At 39.2% G+C, this 17,591-nt stretch overlaps 1 protein-coding gene across 1 annotated transcript; it reads left to right on the forward strand.

Annotated features, from left to right (window-relative positions):
- Window positions 1–494: 494 nt before the first annotated feature.
- LOC115379392 (sterile alpha motif domain-containing protein 9-like) lies at window positions 495–11,321 on the forward strand. Its single transcript, XM_030080032.1, has 2 exons — window positions 495–559; window positions 6,789–11,321. The coding sequence occupies exons 1-2, from the start codon at window positions 536–538 to the stop codon at window positions 11,295–11,297; spliced, it is 4,533 nt and encodes a 1,510-aa protein (XP_029935892.1). The 5' UTR covers window positions 495–535; the 3' UTR covers window positions 11,298–11,321.
- The last annotated feature ends 6,270 nt before the right edge of the window (window positions 11,322–17,591 follow it).

The raw sequence follows: 17,591 nt of genomic DNA on the forward strand, positions 1-17,591 counted from the left end.
TGTTGTTGCTTATTAGTTTAATAGGCACAGACTACAGCTTCTTCCTGGTTTGTTTCTTTTTTTCTTCAGTTATGTTCAGCTGCAGTTGGCACCAGACAGCACACTGATGGAATTTGCACACCCTCCTCAGGTATGCCCTCTGCTATGGGGAAGCTACTCTCAGGGCTCTCAAGTCTCACGCATTGGGCGTGAGACACACACGTTTCAACCCGTTCATACACTCACATGCCACACCTTGTATTTCTCACGCAGTCCCCGCTGCCGCCCCCCTGTAATCACTGATGTGGGTTGGACCAAATAATTTGGCCTGACACACTAATAACAACAAAATAACAATAATAATAATGCATTCATTCATTTAAACTTGTACCTGCTGTTCAGTGAAAGAGGTTTGAAAATAGGTCTAAATACCCTAAAAATAATGTTTACCAAACTATCACACCTGAGCCAGGAATTCATACAGACAATTTGTAATTCTTCTGTTCCCCCCAGGTTTGATGATGATCTAACTTTATGACGAGTGACAGAGGTTATTATGGCTGATAAAGGTGAAATGAAGGTAAAGTACAGTGTGTAATGAACTCAATTAATTATAGTACACGCTAAGTTTAGAATATAGTCACTTGCACATTTTAGATATCTGCCATGTCATAATCATAAACCAAACTTCTACTACTGCACTGTGAAAAAGTTAGATATTACATCTTGATACCCTAAAGATAAAATTTTACCAATGTATCACATTTGAGTCTGGAACCCCATCATACAGACATTACATTTTAACTCCAGGAAGCTAGAGCTGTTCTGTTTCTGAACCTGACCTCTGACCTCTATGACAGCATACTAGGGTCACTGTAGGGAGAAAAAAATTACAGAGCAAGGGAAGGGGGGTAATATTCAGAGAAAAAACTTTGAGATTCTCTTCTCTGAGAGTATTCTCTAAGATTAAAGTGGTAAATTTATGAGGAAAAAAATAACTCAAAAATTCTGACTTATAAGATCACAAATTCACAGTCTATTTGGTCCATCGTCATAAATTTTAGTGACAATTATTTGCCCAGAAGATGAAATCTTTGTCCATTGTCATCTCTGGTCTTGGATGATGCCTCGGTGGTGCTGTTGGGGTCAGTTTCCAGGTACTACTAGCCGCCCATATACCTGTAGGCCAGCCAGAGCTAACCAAGGTCTGAGGGGGAGTTAAGGCTCAGACCTCAGTGGTTCATGAGTGGGGAGGCTGTGCAGCTGATAAGTACAGATGTCAGCAGCTTGCTTTTGTATCAGAAAAATAACAGCAAAAAGAAAAATGGAGAACAAACGGCAGTCCTGGTCTAACAATCACTATCAGGGTAGAGGAAAACGTCCAGCGTCAAACTGACAGTGTTTACTGAAGTGAGGAAGTTATATGAAATATATAGTGATAAAGCTGGCAGCAGTGGGGATCCAACATCCAACAGGATGTGCCTGTGAAGAACTATGAGGCAGGTTCTCTGTACAAGGCAGTTAAAGCACACAACACACAAAGTGGCGTCCAAAGGAAAAAAAAACCCTTGGCACAGAGCTCTGCAGTAGTAAGTTGGTGCCGGATGTGCAGACTTTAACTACTCAGTAATGTAAGATGGAAAATCAGCACGCTTCTCTCCAATACTGTATCAGTTAACAATAATGAGGAATGAGACAAAATCTCTTGCAGTATCGTCACAGTTAATTACAGTTAAAAGATGGAATACATAGTATACATAAAATCAAAATATTAAAAAATAAGAAAAAACATGTACAATCAGTAAATTCTACAGCAGCATCAGAAGTCTCAAAAAACTCAGAAAATATGTCACCTTGTGTACACAATTTAGAACTCAGCCAAGGTCTCTAGTTTTGGAAAGTTTAGCTGAATCTTAATCTTTTGAGTTTTAGTTCTGGATGTCAGACAGCAGTGAGAGCATTTTTTGGAACTAGCTGCCTAAACTACAAAGCAGTTATAAGGAAATGTCTCTTCTGACTGCCATGATGATAAGTGTACCTCACACAAAATAAAGTGTTTTGCACTGTTTTATAGAGGTCTTCAGAGTTGACCTTATTCATGTATGTGTATATGGTATGTATTGAATGTATAAGACAGGGAGTAACTATGCAGCTGTAGTATATGGAGACAAATACAGTAACCAGGCCTGTTTACTGTATTCACTTAGTCACTTTGTGACTGTAGGACTTGGTATTTTTGACCTGCAGGCTATATTTCAAAGTTTTGCACGGACTTGTTGCACTATTAACATCAGTCACCAAGTGCAGCCACAGGCTGGATCAAGTAGCAACCTGCATGAGAATTCAGGTTGTCCTAAACAAGCCACTGTGCTTTATGTGTTAATATGGAGTTTTAACATATTTTTAAATTCATAATTTAGGCTTCATTCATTAAGCCTAGCTTACTTATGAATTATCATTTAATTATCATTGAATGATTTGTGATTACCTTCAACCTTTATTTGTGTCCCCAATAGGGGCAATTAGTTTTGCAACAAGAACACATACACGAACAAGCACATGAGGATATAAATATACATATAAAAACAACAAAAAATTGCACAATGCAGAGAGCAGAAACAATGAGTAATCAGCAAGGCAGTAAAAAGCCAAATTGCCTGCCACACCTTAAATAAATAAAAAGCCAGACAATTCAAGGATAAATCCAAGGAGTGAAAAGGTCCTAGGGTGGCATGGTGGTGCAGTGGTTAGCACTGTCGCCTCACAGTGAGAAGGTCCTGGGTTCGATTCCCACCCAAGGTCCTTTCTGTGTGGAGTTTGCATGTTCTCCCCGTGTCTGCGTGGGTTTCCTCCCACCGTCCAAAGACATGCAGGTCAGGTGAATTGGAGAAGCTAAATTGCCTCTAGGTATGACTGTGTGTGTATGAATGCTGTCTGTCTGTCTGCCCTGTGATGGACTGGCAACCTGTCCCAGGGTGTGTCACTGCCTTCCGCCCAATGTGCGCTGGGATAGGCCTCGACCCTAGTGAGGATAAACGGTTTAGAAGATGAATGAATAAAAAGATGCTAAAAACACAACATGGCCACATTATACCATTGTACAGGATGAAAGCAATTAATTGATTAAAACTGATTTAATTTGGAATTAATTATTATTAATTTCATATTTATAAATGTTTTCATCTATTGTATAATGAATGCTGTTATAATGCATTATGAGCGCATTCATAAGGCATTATAATGCATTCATAATGCGTTATAAAACATGTTATAAATGTTCATAATCGTGTATGACAACTTATAACAAGGTTTATAAATGATTATAAGTGGTGGATATAATGTGTTATAAGCTCATCATTCATAATGCTTTATACCTTCATGGCAAAGTGACAACAGTGTTTTATGGAAGAATCTGAAGTCCTGGGTGGTATACCATGTTATAACTACCAGTTCTAAAAATAATATGAACTGCTGTAACACATCATAAGAAATAATAAATGCTCAAATTCTGAAATGGAATAATACCTTATAAACATCAATAATGTGTTAGAGGATGACTTTGTGAGCTTAAAGTAAAGTGTCAGCACTTCTGGAATAATGTCTAATAAACATCAATAATGTGCTATAGGATGACTTTGTGAGCTCTAAGTAAAGTGACAGCATTGTGTAAGGTTATTAGCAATTATATGATACTATAATACAATTATGAGGTCTTATGAACAGTATTTGATTACTGTAAGTAAAGTGTCGGTCAAAAAAAGAGGATCAACTCAAAGTATGTCAACTCTTTATTTTCACAAATCAATCAAACCACGGAAAAGAAAAACCTATTTACATCCCTGTAGAAATCAAAAACTAAAAAATAAATACTGTTAATATTAACAGCTAGGAAACTGAAGTAACCTGGGAAAGCCCAGCTTCAAATACTGCTACATGTAACGCAATTCTTGTGTGACTGATCAAATATGTAAGTCACTTAAGGGCAACCAACAACAGGCTACCAACAACTAAGTGGAACAGGCTGGCATTTAATTAACTTTACCACTTAATGAGTGATAGGAAGTAATTCCCCACTTTCTTTCATTTGTGTAATGCGGGTTTTTATTTCTGCGGTAATCGCTGCCCGACATTTATCAACATAGGCAGGGAGTCAGTGGATGAGTCTGACAGTGGCGAATCAACTGGTATGGCAGGACTTGCAGAATCAGAGTCCTCATCCGATACGTAGACCCTTTTGAACCGAGCAGACATTTTCGATGACTCTCCTGCAATATATAAGAAGGTGCACACAATATTAAAAGTCGCATTGTAGGAGCCATACTGTAGTGGCTGTTTACTGTTTAGGTGGAATGCTTTAGGTAGATAATGATGGGTAGGACACTGAGAATAAAAGAGCAGCAAACAGACAGAAGGAGAGTGAAGAGGGGACACAGCCTGTACAGCTGGCTGTGGACTAGAGATATAATTGATCACCTGAACTGGATGAAGCCCCGGATGAGGAAGGCTCCACCAATCTTTTCTGCATGAATTCTTGCATCAGTTGCTGTAGGTATTCCTTGTCGCTTTTCAGGGAGGATATGGTCTCTTCCCTCAGTTTTGCTCGCTCCTTCTCTGCCTCCAGCTGTAATTTGGTCATTGCCAATTCCTGGATGACATTAGGTGCTGCACACAAGATAGTATTTAAGTATTTAATAACTGAGAAAAAGGAGAGAAGAAAAACACTGGAAAATGCAAACAGCTCAAAGACTATCAATTAAGTCTAGGTTGAGCAATGCAATCTGGACAATTAAAAGTAACAGAAGCAAACTCAATTCAATGGTACTACATACCAACTTTCGCATCATCTCCGCCAGGGGAGGAGGCATCACTGTGCTTGGATGGTGTGTTAGGCATGTTGGCTATTGAGAGAGCAGAGTAAACCTAACGTTAGCAGCATTTGGATTTAGCTGACATTAGTTTGAAATAACCTGAGTTTTAGAAGTTCAGGCTTACACTAACATTACCTCTCTAAGACTTTTCCTGCATAACGTTAGAGATTTGGAAGACGGGCACATCTGCCAAATTTTGCCCCACTTACTAACACTCAACATGTTTTCTCATGATTGACAATGCAAATGAAGCAATGCCTTATTTTCATATTTAACCATAAAAATTAAGAAAACTTTCAATAAGAAAGGTTATCCTAATAAAATTAATCAACTGGGTAAATTTTGTCGAGATATTAAATGGCTACATTTTAGGGAATATATATAGCCAATTTTTTTTCTTTACCATAAAAAGAAAATGAAATCATTCTCTGCTATTAAAAGGGAATTAATATTTCATATAGAATCTGATCACACTGAACACGAATCAAATTGCTTCCGATTTTTGTCACGATTGTTTTTCAGAAGACCTTAAAAAGTCGAGGCCCTATTAACTGTTAAGAGGATCACAAAAAGCTTCGCCTAAATTGCTAACGTTAACGTTAACAAAGACTAGTAAAACATTAGCCCAAAACACAAAACAATAGCGTTATAATTTACTGGTTTCACAATCTGTATCAAAAAAAATATTACCTGAAACTTTGGTAGTAGTTGGGCGTTGGTCGACGGCTTGCAGGTGGAGTGAAGAAAGAGGGTGAGCGAAATTGCGGATCTCCAATGGCCTCTTGATGCTGCGTTCAAGGTAAACTGGAAGGCTGAGATCAGAGATTCCGGATTTTCCGAGATCACTTAAGTTTAGGTTGTAAATAATCATAGAGCTGAATAGTGGGAATAATAAATGGGTAAATAACCTGCTTAATCTAAGAAGAGGGCTGGAGCCAGGCCAGGCGACGCCATTGGATACCTGTCCTCATTTATAAATCATAAAGTCTCCTGTCTCCCCACCCCGCGTTCCGAATCTCTTGAATGCAGCATAAGTTCGGGCTTCCTCGGGCCTCGTACCGCAAGGCCTTCTTGGGTAAATATCTCCCGCGCACCTCGGCGCCCCAGTTCATGTTGGGCAAACGACCTCTCACATTTTGATTACTTTTGATCGATATCATGGCCAATCAGATAAATAATGAAGTTCGTAAACTTCGACGACAGGAGGACAACACTCGCAATCGAAGAAAACTTCCTTGGTTTGATTGATTTGTGAAAATAAAGAGTTGACATACTTTGAGTTGATCCTCTTTTTTTGACCGACACTTTACTTACAGTAATCAAATACTGTTCATAAGACCTCATAATTGTATTATAGTATCATATAATTGCTAATAACCTTACACAATGCTGTCACTTTACTTAGAGCTCACAAAGTCATCCTATAGCACATTATTGATGTTTATTAGACATTATTCCAGAAGTGCTGACACTTTACTTTAAGCTCACAAAGTCATCCTCTAACACATTATTGATGTTTATAAGGTATTATTCCATTTCAGAATTTGAGCATTTATTATTTCTTATGATGTGTTACAGCAGTTCATATTATTTTTAGAACTGGTAGTTATAACATGGTATACCACCCAGGACTTCAGATTCTTCCATAAAACACTGTTGTCACTTTGCCATGAAGGTATAAAGCATTATGAATGATGAGCTTATAACACATTATATCCACCACTTATAATCATTTATAAACCTTGTTATAAGTTGTCATACACGATTATGAACATTTATAACATGTTTTATAACGCATTATAAATGCATTATAATGCCTTATGAATGCGTTCATAATGCATTATACAATAGACCTTCATAGAAAGTGTTACCGCTGAGTTCAAACTTCGGAATAAGACATTGCTTTTTTTTTTTTTTTTTTTTTTTTTTTTTTTTTTTTAGAGTGAAGAGGCGGATCTGTCTGCTGACATCAAAGACTGGAGTAAACATCAAGTGAGACTATGGGCACTCAAGAAAGCTGCTGTGGATGACAAATTTGCCGATATTTTGTTTCAACAGGATATTAATGGGTCCAGTCTTTTACTTTTAGACAAAACAGACTTAATGGATTTAGGTGTGACTCTAGGACCAGCAAAACTTATCATTCATGCCAGAGATGAGCTGTTGAAATTTAGAAAAGAGCACCCTCCAGGCACTATAAACCAGTCTGGAGGATTATGCAAGCCCTATCCATTCCAAAGATATCATGATGCTTGTAGATACATGGAGAACAGCATTCTTGATGTTCCAGAATCAGGCGCCTCAGACTATATTGAACCCTGCCATGAGTTTAAAGGTTTCATCAGTGTACCAGATGAAAATAAAATGTGTAAGTTCACTACTGATGTTATTCGCTTTGCAGCAGCCTGCATGAATAGCCGCACGAATGGCACCATACATTTTGGGGTTGGTGACAAACCAGACTTCACCCATGGTGAAGTATTGGGAGTGGATATTAATGACAAAGAGGCTTATGAAAAGGAACTGAAAAATGCAATTGAGAACTATTTTGAACATAAACACGAAGAGGCAGCAAAAAAGTGCATCAAGCCGCCTCGATTTGTTGGGGTTCTCAATAAGGATATGACATCATCTCAGAAGTATGTGATAGAAGTGGACATAGTGCCTAACTCTACAATCTGTGAAGAGAACAGGTACTTTGTCAGCTTGGCTTCAAAGAAAGGAAAGAAGAAGGCAAAAGGCAAAGAAACTGATCCACAACAGTCAAAATTTTTCTATATCCGTGATGGCAGCAGTACCAGGAATCTATTTCCGTCAACCACCTCTGCAGGATCTATGGAGGAGTTCAACAAATTTGTTGACAGTGTGGCACAGCTGTCACAACTCCGGAAACAAGCAGAAGAGAAGCACCTCAAAGGGGTTAAAAGCACTGTTCAAGGCTCTAGACTAAGTCAAATGATTACAGGTGGAACTCAGTCATTAGACCAGTCACATTTTGAGCAGTATGTAATAGTAACAAACAAATCACATCCAGGCCAGTTAGAATCACTCACATTTCTTCAAGAGCTCAATCCTGCAGCTGTTTTGGACTTCGATCCAGAATCAACTAAAAATGGTTTGCAGCAGCACTTTGAAGAGCTAAGTACAGTAAATGTCCATCTTCCAATAAAGTATAAAATCACAGAAGGTGTTGAAGACATTGCAAGCAAGTTGAAATTAACTAGAAATACCAGCTGGGTGTTGTGCAATGGAGGTGTTGAGGATGAGGTACCATCAGACATAGAAAATTGGCTGATAGAGAAGGGAGCCTCCGTTCGAGATGTGATTTCATTCTTATGCCGTAAAGATGTGCTTCCAAGCAAGAGATTCCTTGTTGTTTTCTTACTTTTGTCTACTGTAAGCGAGAAGATGGATCCTCTTGTAGAGACTTTCAGTATATTTTGGCAGGAGCTCAAAGGCACAGAGCAGATTCTTTGTATCTGTGAAAATGAAAAAGCATTTACCTACTGGAAGGACCTTATTGAGGCTCGTTGTGGAACCAACATCTCCAGAAGATGCATTTATGATCTCAGTTTCGCTGAAGTCAATGGCACCATCCTCAGTCTTTTGTCAGAAAATCGCAGATCCAAGCATTTCCTGCCTTGTGGTGGAGGTAGCAAAGTGCTGTTTGAAAAGAAAGTGGAGCGTAGCCTGAATACCTTAGATGTCCTGTGTGTGAACCAGTGTGAAGGAGGAAATGAGAACAAAATTGTCATAGAGGAGAACTTCTACAAAGGAGGAAAAGTGTCATGGTGGAATTTCTTTTTCTCTGAGCAGCCTGGGTCCACACCTTTTATCAAGCGGGACCAGTTTGACTTCATCATGAACACAGTCATACCAGATTTGAGCTCTTTGAGAAAAGCCTGTGTATTATTCAGCCTCATGCATGTGCCTGGATGTGGTGGGACAACTTTAGCCATGCACACTCTATGGGCTCACAAAGACAAGTTCCGTTGTGCAGTTCTGAAAGACAGCAATGCTGACCTAGCCGAAGTTGCTACTCAAGTGGTCAAACTTTTGAGGGATGCCCATGAAGAGCAGTTACCAAGAGTCCCTGTTTTGCTTATGATAGATGACTTTGAGGATATGGACAAAGTATTTGACTTGCAGCAGCTCATTGAAAAAGAGTGTGTGACACATGACATTCAGTCTGGGTCTCCACAGGTAATTCTACTGAACTGCATGAGATCAGATTCTTCAGAGCAGACTGAAACAACTGAAGAAACTGTATTCATTGGCAATAAACTCTCTGAGAAGGAGCAGAAACAGTGTGAGCAAAAACTTAAGGAAATAGAAAAAACACACAAAGAAAATCTTGACACATTCTATGGATTCATGATCATGAAGAAGAACTTTTCACAAGAATACATTCAGGGTGTGGCACGCAACACCCTGAAGAGCTTCAACATCAATCATAAACATGCACAACTCATTGCTGTCTTAGCTCTGTTGAATGTATATTGCAAGGGTGCCTCACTCTCTGTCTCTCTGTGTGAGGAATTTCTAGGTCTTCAACCAAAAGCATTATGTGGATCTGACAGATTTGAAGATGGATTTGGATCATTTTCCACTTTAATTTCTGCCATCACAGTTGAGGCTAAGGTCGTATTTAAAGCTGTGAAAATGATCCATTCAAGTATCGCTCAGCACTGCTTGCAAGAACTTGCAACAACACACAATGTACAAATAGCTGACATTGCCAATTTACTGCTAACCACAGACAGGTTTTATGAGAGCACACAAGGCAAAGACAGTCTCATGCAAAATGTTCGCTGCATGTTGGTGAAGAGATATCACTCAAAGGAGGAGGAATCAACCTTCTCTCCACTAATTCAGGACATTGCAAAACAGTCACAGGGACTGGAAGAGATAGTGCTACTGGATGCATCTAAAAGATTTGAGAGAGATGCTATTATCTCTCAGTTACTAGCCAGGTACTATTACCTAAAGAAGAGGGATTTCAAAGAGGCTAAAGACTGGGCACGGAGAGCAAAAGACCTTAACCCAGAGAACTCCTATATTACAGACACATCAGCACAAGTGATCAAACATGAGCTAAAAAATGCCATTGCAGAGGACAAAGAACTACCTTTTGAACCAGAAAAAGTTCAAATTTACCTCAAAATGGCTCGATCAGCAATGGATGCATTCAAGGAACAACACAACCTTGCAAAGAAAGAGTCAATGCAGCGATTTCAGAACAGGAGAGACATGACGCCTTTCAATACTGCAGGGTGCCTGGGAGAAATTCAGGTTGGAGTAATTGTCATTGAAATACTGGAAAAGACACACATATTTTCTACAGGCAGTGTCCGTCATGACATAATGAGTGGTGTTCTCTCTGGTGATCTTACTATTCAGAAAGTAGAGGAAGGGGATCGCAATCGTAAGAACAAGTCCTACTACTCTGTTCTCAGGCAGTTTGAGGACATACTTTGTACCCTTAAAGAGAGGCTGAAGTTAAACTTTGACTTTCTTGACAAGTTTTATGTCAACTTGGGCTCCAGATGTGGAATGAAAGACACTCGTGAGCAAATAGCCAAAATAGAGTTTTTCAGATGTTTCAAACAGTATGCAGATCTATTCTGCAAAACAGATTCCACAAATCTGAATAATAAAACCATGAACGTCATGCTTAAGGTACACAGTGCAAGACGATTCTTGGAGATGCAAAAAGCTGATACCTATTATGGGGTCTTGGATTATCTCTCTAATCAAAAACCAACTGAAGTAATGGAGAAGATTGCCAAAACATATGATTTTCTTCAGGGAAATGGTTCTGGCTGCACTTTAAAGGAGAAGATCAATTTCATCTATGCCAATGTTGTACTAAGTTGTATCAAACCCCATTCGCTGCATCTTAAGCCATTCAAGAAACTTTGTGATTCCCTTGGCCAAATTCTTGGTGGACAAATCTCATCAAGTGAGAGGTTGCCACTGCACTTCATTGCAGTCGCACTGTTCTGGCCACAGCCAGGAGGAGATCACCCAGCATCTAAAAACCTGGGAAAGTTTGTATCATGGATGAGGACCTTATATGATGAAGACATGCAGGGAGTGTGCAATGGTAAGAGACCTGTTGTCCATTTTCTCCTAGGGAAGAAATATGGCTATGAGCGGATGGTACACCTTGAGGAAATCAGGAAGTGTGTTAAGGCTGGGCAGGAACAGTTTGCCACAATGTGGGCAAATGGCACAATATGGAAAGAGAAGCAGGTAGAGCAGCTGCTTTTCAGGGTATCAGGTGTGGTGCAGGGCAGATGTATATTGGCAGATACCTCTATCCCAGATCTGAAGGTAGAAGTCGGCCCCATGTTCCGAAGCCAGCTTAGTGGACGAGCAAAGGGGTCAAAGGTCTCATTCTTCATTGGCTTCTCAGTGAAAGGCCCGCTCGCCATTGACATTAACTGAAGCCTTGGAGCAGCCTGTTTAAAGATATCCAGACTAATGTTATGGTAGATATGACAGAGGATAATCATTGAGGATTCTTTTTTTTTCCAACTGTAAATTTTGAAAAATGACTCAGGTATTAAAATACTGTGTGAATAATTTTGCCTGGCTGTATTGTACATGCAGTGTGAGTATCTTTGATCCTGTATCTTACATTGCTGTTACCACTAAGTTCTTTTCATGTAAAGGAAAACTTTTTGTCAAATAATCATTTGAATCAAGCCTATTAAAACAACCGTTAAAAGCGATGTAATGTAAATGCAACAGCCATTTTGAAGGCTGAAATGTTGCTGTTTTTATTTTATCTTTTTGTTTTTCATCTTATTTTATCTTTTTGTACTTGACTCATCAATGTAATAATCCGAGACTTTGGGATGCTGAAATGTTGCTGTTTTTATTTTATCTTTTCGTTTTTATGTTTTTTCATCTTTTTGTACTGGACCCATCAATGTATTAATGAGGCATTTTGAATGCTGAAATGTTGCTGTTTTTAGTTTCTCTCTTTATTTTTTATTATTATTATTTTTTTAAATTTATCTTTTTATACTGGACCCATCACTGTAATAATGAGGCATATTTTATCTTTTTATTTTTATCTTAGTTTATCTTTTTTTACTTGACCCATTAATGTAAAAAAGGCATTTTGGAATGCTGTATTGTTGCTGTTTTTATTTTGGTTTAATTTTATTTACATTTTTATACTTTGTTCATGTATGGTTTGATGTTTGAAGTAGAATGCAAGTATTACCTTTGGCCATAATGTAACATCACATCATGCTGATTAGCACTGAAATTGTGTCAACCAGTTTCATGACATTAATCCATGAAATAAATGATATACAGTTTTCCAAAAGATGTACTTTTGCATAAAGATTGTGTACTACAGCATTAAAATGTGTCATGAATTTTTTTTCTGAAAAATGTATGCAGACTATTGTGACAAAAAAGCAGATTTTTGTTCCAGCCTATAGAGACTGAAGGGTTTAGTACTCCCATGATTCTAGGCATATAGATGTCACCAAGAGCATTTGAACCAAATCCAAATGGGCGCTTGTGTCAGTAAGACAAGTGAACATGAAACAACCAAGCAAATGATCAAGTCAGAAATGTTATTTGTCAAGTGGAACCTTTCATCGGAAATTATATTCCAACAGAACACCCTGTGCATGAGCAATATGACAATGACTTTAGAGTCAAAAATGTCTTTTTCGGTGCAGTTCACATATCAACAAAAACATGTATAGTGCAAAAAATGTGTTGAAAACAGAGTTATCAGTCTCAGTTAGTACAGTACAGTAGGCCAGGGCCAAGAAGCATGTATTCTGACTGAAACAAAACAAAACAAAATAAAGCATGCTGTTTTTAAGTTGCTTTTTAGTAAAATTAAATTTATTTACATACCATAATACCTAATAATATATAATAATACAATCAAATGCACTGGTATAGAGATTGCAGAAATGACATTTTTTGGAATGGAGAAAACATGTAACTGTGTAAAGAGTGATGAATGTAATAATGATGTTGCTATTCATGATGGTGTGGTTATTCGACCTGATGAAGTGTGCCATGTCATTGAGAAATTGGCACGAATGTGGCCTTGATGAGATAACGCAGAGCAAGTGAAGCCGTAGAGTCTCAGTGGTTCTTGCTATGCATTCCACCTGACTTAATGTTGTCCATCTTATTAGTGCCAGTTGTTTAAAGACAAAGCCTGAAACATATCCAGCATAAAAAAATTACAGACCAATTGCCCTGGCTATAGCATACTGTCCAAGGTATTAGAACAAATTCCCTCAAATAGGAATCTTATGTACAAATTTATGTGTCGATTAACTGACTGAAAAAGTACCGTTTTAAGATAAGACTGCCATCATAAACGACTTGTGAATGGTTTGTAATAGAGTTATTAATAGGTTATAAATCATTAATAAACAATTCTAGACAAGTTATGGCACAGATTTCATACATCGATGCAGGCTCACTATCTCGTCCCATTATCTGTCAACTGTCCTTGGTGCCTGCCTCAGTTATGACAACTGGGTTATAAGTTGTTTATAACTGATTCTTAATGATTTATAGTGTTTACAACCAAATTAATAACCGAATTATAAACCATTCATAAACCCTTTATAAGAGTAGCCTTATTGTAAAGTGCCACTAATTAAAAAAATGTAATCATAATGGCCTTAACTGAGCCTACACAGTGTGACACCAGATACTCCTATTGGAACAAATGTCTGCTTGTGTTTTAATTACTGTGGGCTTGAGAAGTGCAATGCTTATATCTCCAAGTATCGTCTTTTCTTATTTTATACTAATATGGACCCATGTGTCTGGAATAATTGAATATAAGATGCACTACTTAAATCTGACACAAGAGGGCGCCTCAAGGTCAGAGACAATATTGGGGTTGAACAACCTTTTTTTTTTTTTTATGAACGCTCATACAAATAAAACTTGAGAGATATGATTCATCTTTAGACACGCTTTCAGCTGCAGTGTCCAGGAGAGATGAGACAGGTGCACTCTCCAAAGGAAGCTCAGATATTTCTGTAGAATAAGAAGTGAACAAAATAGGGAAAGGTGAGTGGTTCATACAGCATATTTAAATAGAAAACATGCTGCAAACAAGAGTGTTGTTGAAGACCAGAAGTGAACACGCCACTGTGACAATAGTGTGACAATACATTTTTAGAAACCCGCTCATTTAAGGTGCATCATCTACATATGGCATCATGGACAGATGGTGACAAGTGAAGGGCTCAGGGCTTGCAGGAGGTGGAACGTCCCTGTGGCTGATAGGAAATGAAGGATCAATGGCAGACGGTAGATAATTGTGGGGTCACCACACACAGAAGATGGCAGGAATGTGCAAGTTCTTTTTTTTTTTTGCCTCCTCTCCTTTTTTCTCTCAACCTGCCGGGATGATAGGCAGGCTGCGGTGCATGTGGAGTTTGAATGGCCAAGTGGGTACTGCTGCCCCCCTTTCCATCCCTCATTAAGTCATTTATGCTTTACATAGACATGCACACACATCCGCAAGTGTAAGCACACACTCGTGATCCAGTTGGAGTGTTGCAGATACTTTGTTTTTTGCAGTGGTAAAGGAGGTGTACTCTTACTGAATATGCATGGTGCTTTCTGCCCCTTCTGACTGGAGGTCCCCAGCCTCAGGAGGCAGACTTTTTCACTGATGTCATAGTGACAGATGGCTCAAAAAGTGACAAACATCTGCAAGAGGTTGCATGCCTGAATTTGATAGAAAAGTAAAGTAGAGCTAGAATATCAGGCACCTAAAACTGTGGAGCATTTCTTTCCTCTTATTTTGGCTTGTCTTTTAAAGGTAAATAAGAAACTGCCATAATTTAAAAGCAGTTATGTATAAGCAGATCAGGCCTGGTGCGATAAGATCATAGAACTCCAATAAGAAGTTAGCTGAATTATTAGTGTGAGTATTTAGTGTTTCAGCCATGCTGCTTGTCTATATGCATCAAATGTTAGCTGAAAGTTTTATAGCGCTGCAACACATGGCTGAAAGCAGTCTTCCACAGGTCATCTACTGGGGGTGAAAAGGTCATTCTGGTGGTAAGTGAGTCCTGACTATAGCATATTGTCGACAACTGGTGCAAGGGATCAGTGGAGATGGCATGGTGTCACTGTTGCTGCAGGAGAGAAATGTGGGCACCAAGGGTCAGCAAGGACCAGGTGACAAAGTGAAACATTATGCTCCTTCTGCATCTCGCCGTCAGTGAATGGAGCTACATCTTTATATTAAGGTGCGCACAGTGAAAACAAGCCAGTTCTATTCTCTCGTGTCATCTCCTCAGAATGATCTTCTCCATTATATGTTGCATATTTGCTAATGGAAACCGCACTCAGCACTTGATTGAGACGTAGACAGCGGGTCATTTGGTAATATCAAAGTGTATGGTTTGGGAATTTTACTGCAAATTTCAGTGATATAAACCTCCCACCAGTTCAGGCTGCAGTGCAGTGTGGTAAAGTTTCAGATAACCCTAAGCCTAATGCGAATTTCCTTCGGGATGAATAAAGTATCTATCTATCTATCTATCTATCTATCTATCTATCTATCTATCTATCTATCTATCTATCTATCTAATGTTTTAAAGTTCCAATATCTTGTTGAGTAAATGAATGCAGAAAAGAAGGAACCACAGAAGTGTGGCATTAATGCTACTGTGCGATCATAAGACACAACTGCAACTGTTACCAGTTGCCTTGATATTAAATAAGGTAGCATTATTTCACCAGAGAGTGCTGAGATGGTTCAAAAAGAGGTTTCACTCATGGCTCTTATAAACACCTGATTCATTGACTAGTTATAGAGATTTCTCTTAAACGATGACTTAAACTCAAACTCAAATTCAGCATAACATGTGCTGGAAAGTATTTGTAAAAGTTACAGTTTAGCATAATATACACTGGAAAACTTGTGAAGATATTTTCATTTGTTATACTGGATTTGTGTAACAACTTTATAAGCACTCTCAGCTGTCTGCTAAACTTGATCTGTGATTTTAGTGAACTACTGCTCAAAGGACATAGTTGAATGTGACTGAGGACTGAGGCGCTCCTTGCTCCCCTATAGAGAGCGTGTCAGAGCTGTGTAACACTGGCCTCAGTGAGCAGGCCAGTCTGACTGAGCCCTTTGTTGAGGGAAAGAAAACTATTCTCTTTCTCTTTTCCTTTCTCTGTTTTTCATTCTCTCTCTCTCTGTTTTTCTCTCTATCTGTCGCTCTGTGTCTTTGTTAGGCACCCTGATGAAGAGTTTTTACTTGTGAAGAATTAAAAGGCATGTGTGTGTGTGTGTGTGTGTGTGTGTGTGTTTGTGTGTGTGTGCAGCCTCACAGGCCGAGGGATGAAAATGATCCTGATCGCCTTGCACAATTCTGCCATAAAGTGCAGCTGTCCGCTCTGTGTTAAGACATTTCTGAAAAGCTGAGCCGGCTGAAAATTGAAAGAATAACCCACAGTCAACTTTGCCATAAGAGATTTGCCTTTACAAGGGCAGCTTCCTGTCTGGAATGCTTATTATTTAGTTACCATATTTCAGCGGGGTTCTCATGATGCATTGTATGGATTGAGAGTGTTGGACTAAAAACTTCCTCATGTTTTTTTTGTTTTTTTTTGTGTGAAAAGATTAAAAAAAATATCTATTTTACTTTCTAATACATCTTCAGCAGATAAAAGAGCAGATGGTAGCGTGCCATTGAGTGCACCCTTACTGTTGTTTTTCCAAATAAGGCCAAATTATGTTAGAGTAGTGATCATAGATTTTATTATATGGATCTGTAGGACAATTTCCCACAACCCTCTGAGCAGCAGTTCTGGTCAAGCCTAAAATACATGACCTTAGTGACCTTCCCTCCAACAGTTCACCCCCAGCACCCAACCCCACCTCTCAACTCTACTTCTGCTAGCTTTGAATTATAACCTTTGAGTGCTGGCCGGGGTACAATGTGACGATTGTGATTGTGTTTTAATTCTGATGGCAAAGTGAAAAAAGATTGCTTCCTCTGAGAATGGGCTAGATTTATGATCCCTGTCCTGGCCGCCGGCCCCACATCCCTTCTGATCTGCTTTTACTCCGACGACCCCTCGACCCTTGGGGGTCATTAGAGAGCCCCCGAATGGTCCTGCTGGCCGCCAGCCCATCTCACGCTGCTTGTTTTCCAATCAAATCACTATATTTAACGGGGACACGAGCCCAGGGCCAAGTCCAAACGGACATCTGTTTGAAATTGTTCCTCGCAATTATTTCACACAGAAGTTATCCCTCTGCAACCCCCTCCGCACTCCTCGCCCCACTTTGCTCTTTTGTTTGTTGTTGTTTGTTTTCAGTAAAATGTCCCTCTCCGGATTGCTAATGGCCAAAAATGAGAGGGGGAAGTGGCGGTATGGGGGTTGGCGGTCAGGGTCTGGCTCCTGGAACCGCTGTCACAGAGACACGCTTGCCAGAGGAGAATAGGAAAATCACCGAGGGCTTTTTAATTCAACACAAAGCAGGTTTTTCACTCTGAGCGGAGCGAACAGCTTTTTCAGTCAGGGGCCCTGTACCACTGCCAGCTCACATGACGGCTCCATCAAGACTGTCATTCAATGGCTTTTGTGCCCTTGTGGCAGTGCAGATTTATGGACTGGGCTAATCTGATAGGAAGAAGAAATCCCCATGAAAATATTGTCTAGAAATACATACAGGTATGGAGAGCATAGGCTTGCACAGTCTGTATG

The sequence above is a fragment of the Myripristis murdjan genome, chromosome 21, assembly GCF_902150065.1.
Source record: "Myripristis murdjan chromosome 21, fMyrMur1.1, whole genome shotgun sequence".
In the NCBI taxonomy this organism is placed as follows: domain Eukaryota; kingdom Metazoa; phylum Chordata; class Actinopteri; order Holocentriformes; family Holocentridae; genus Myripristis; species Myripristis murdjan.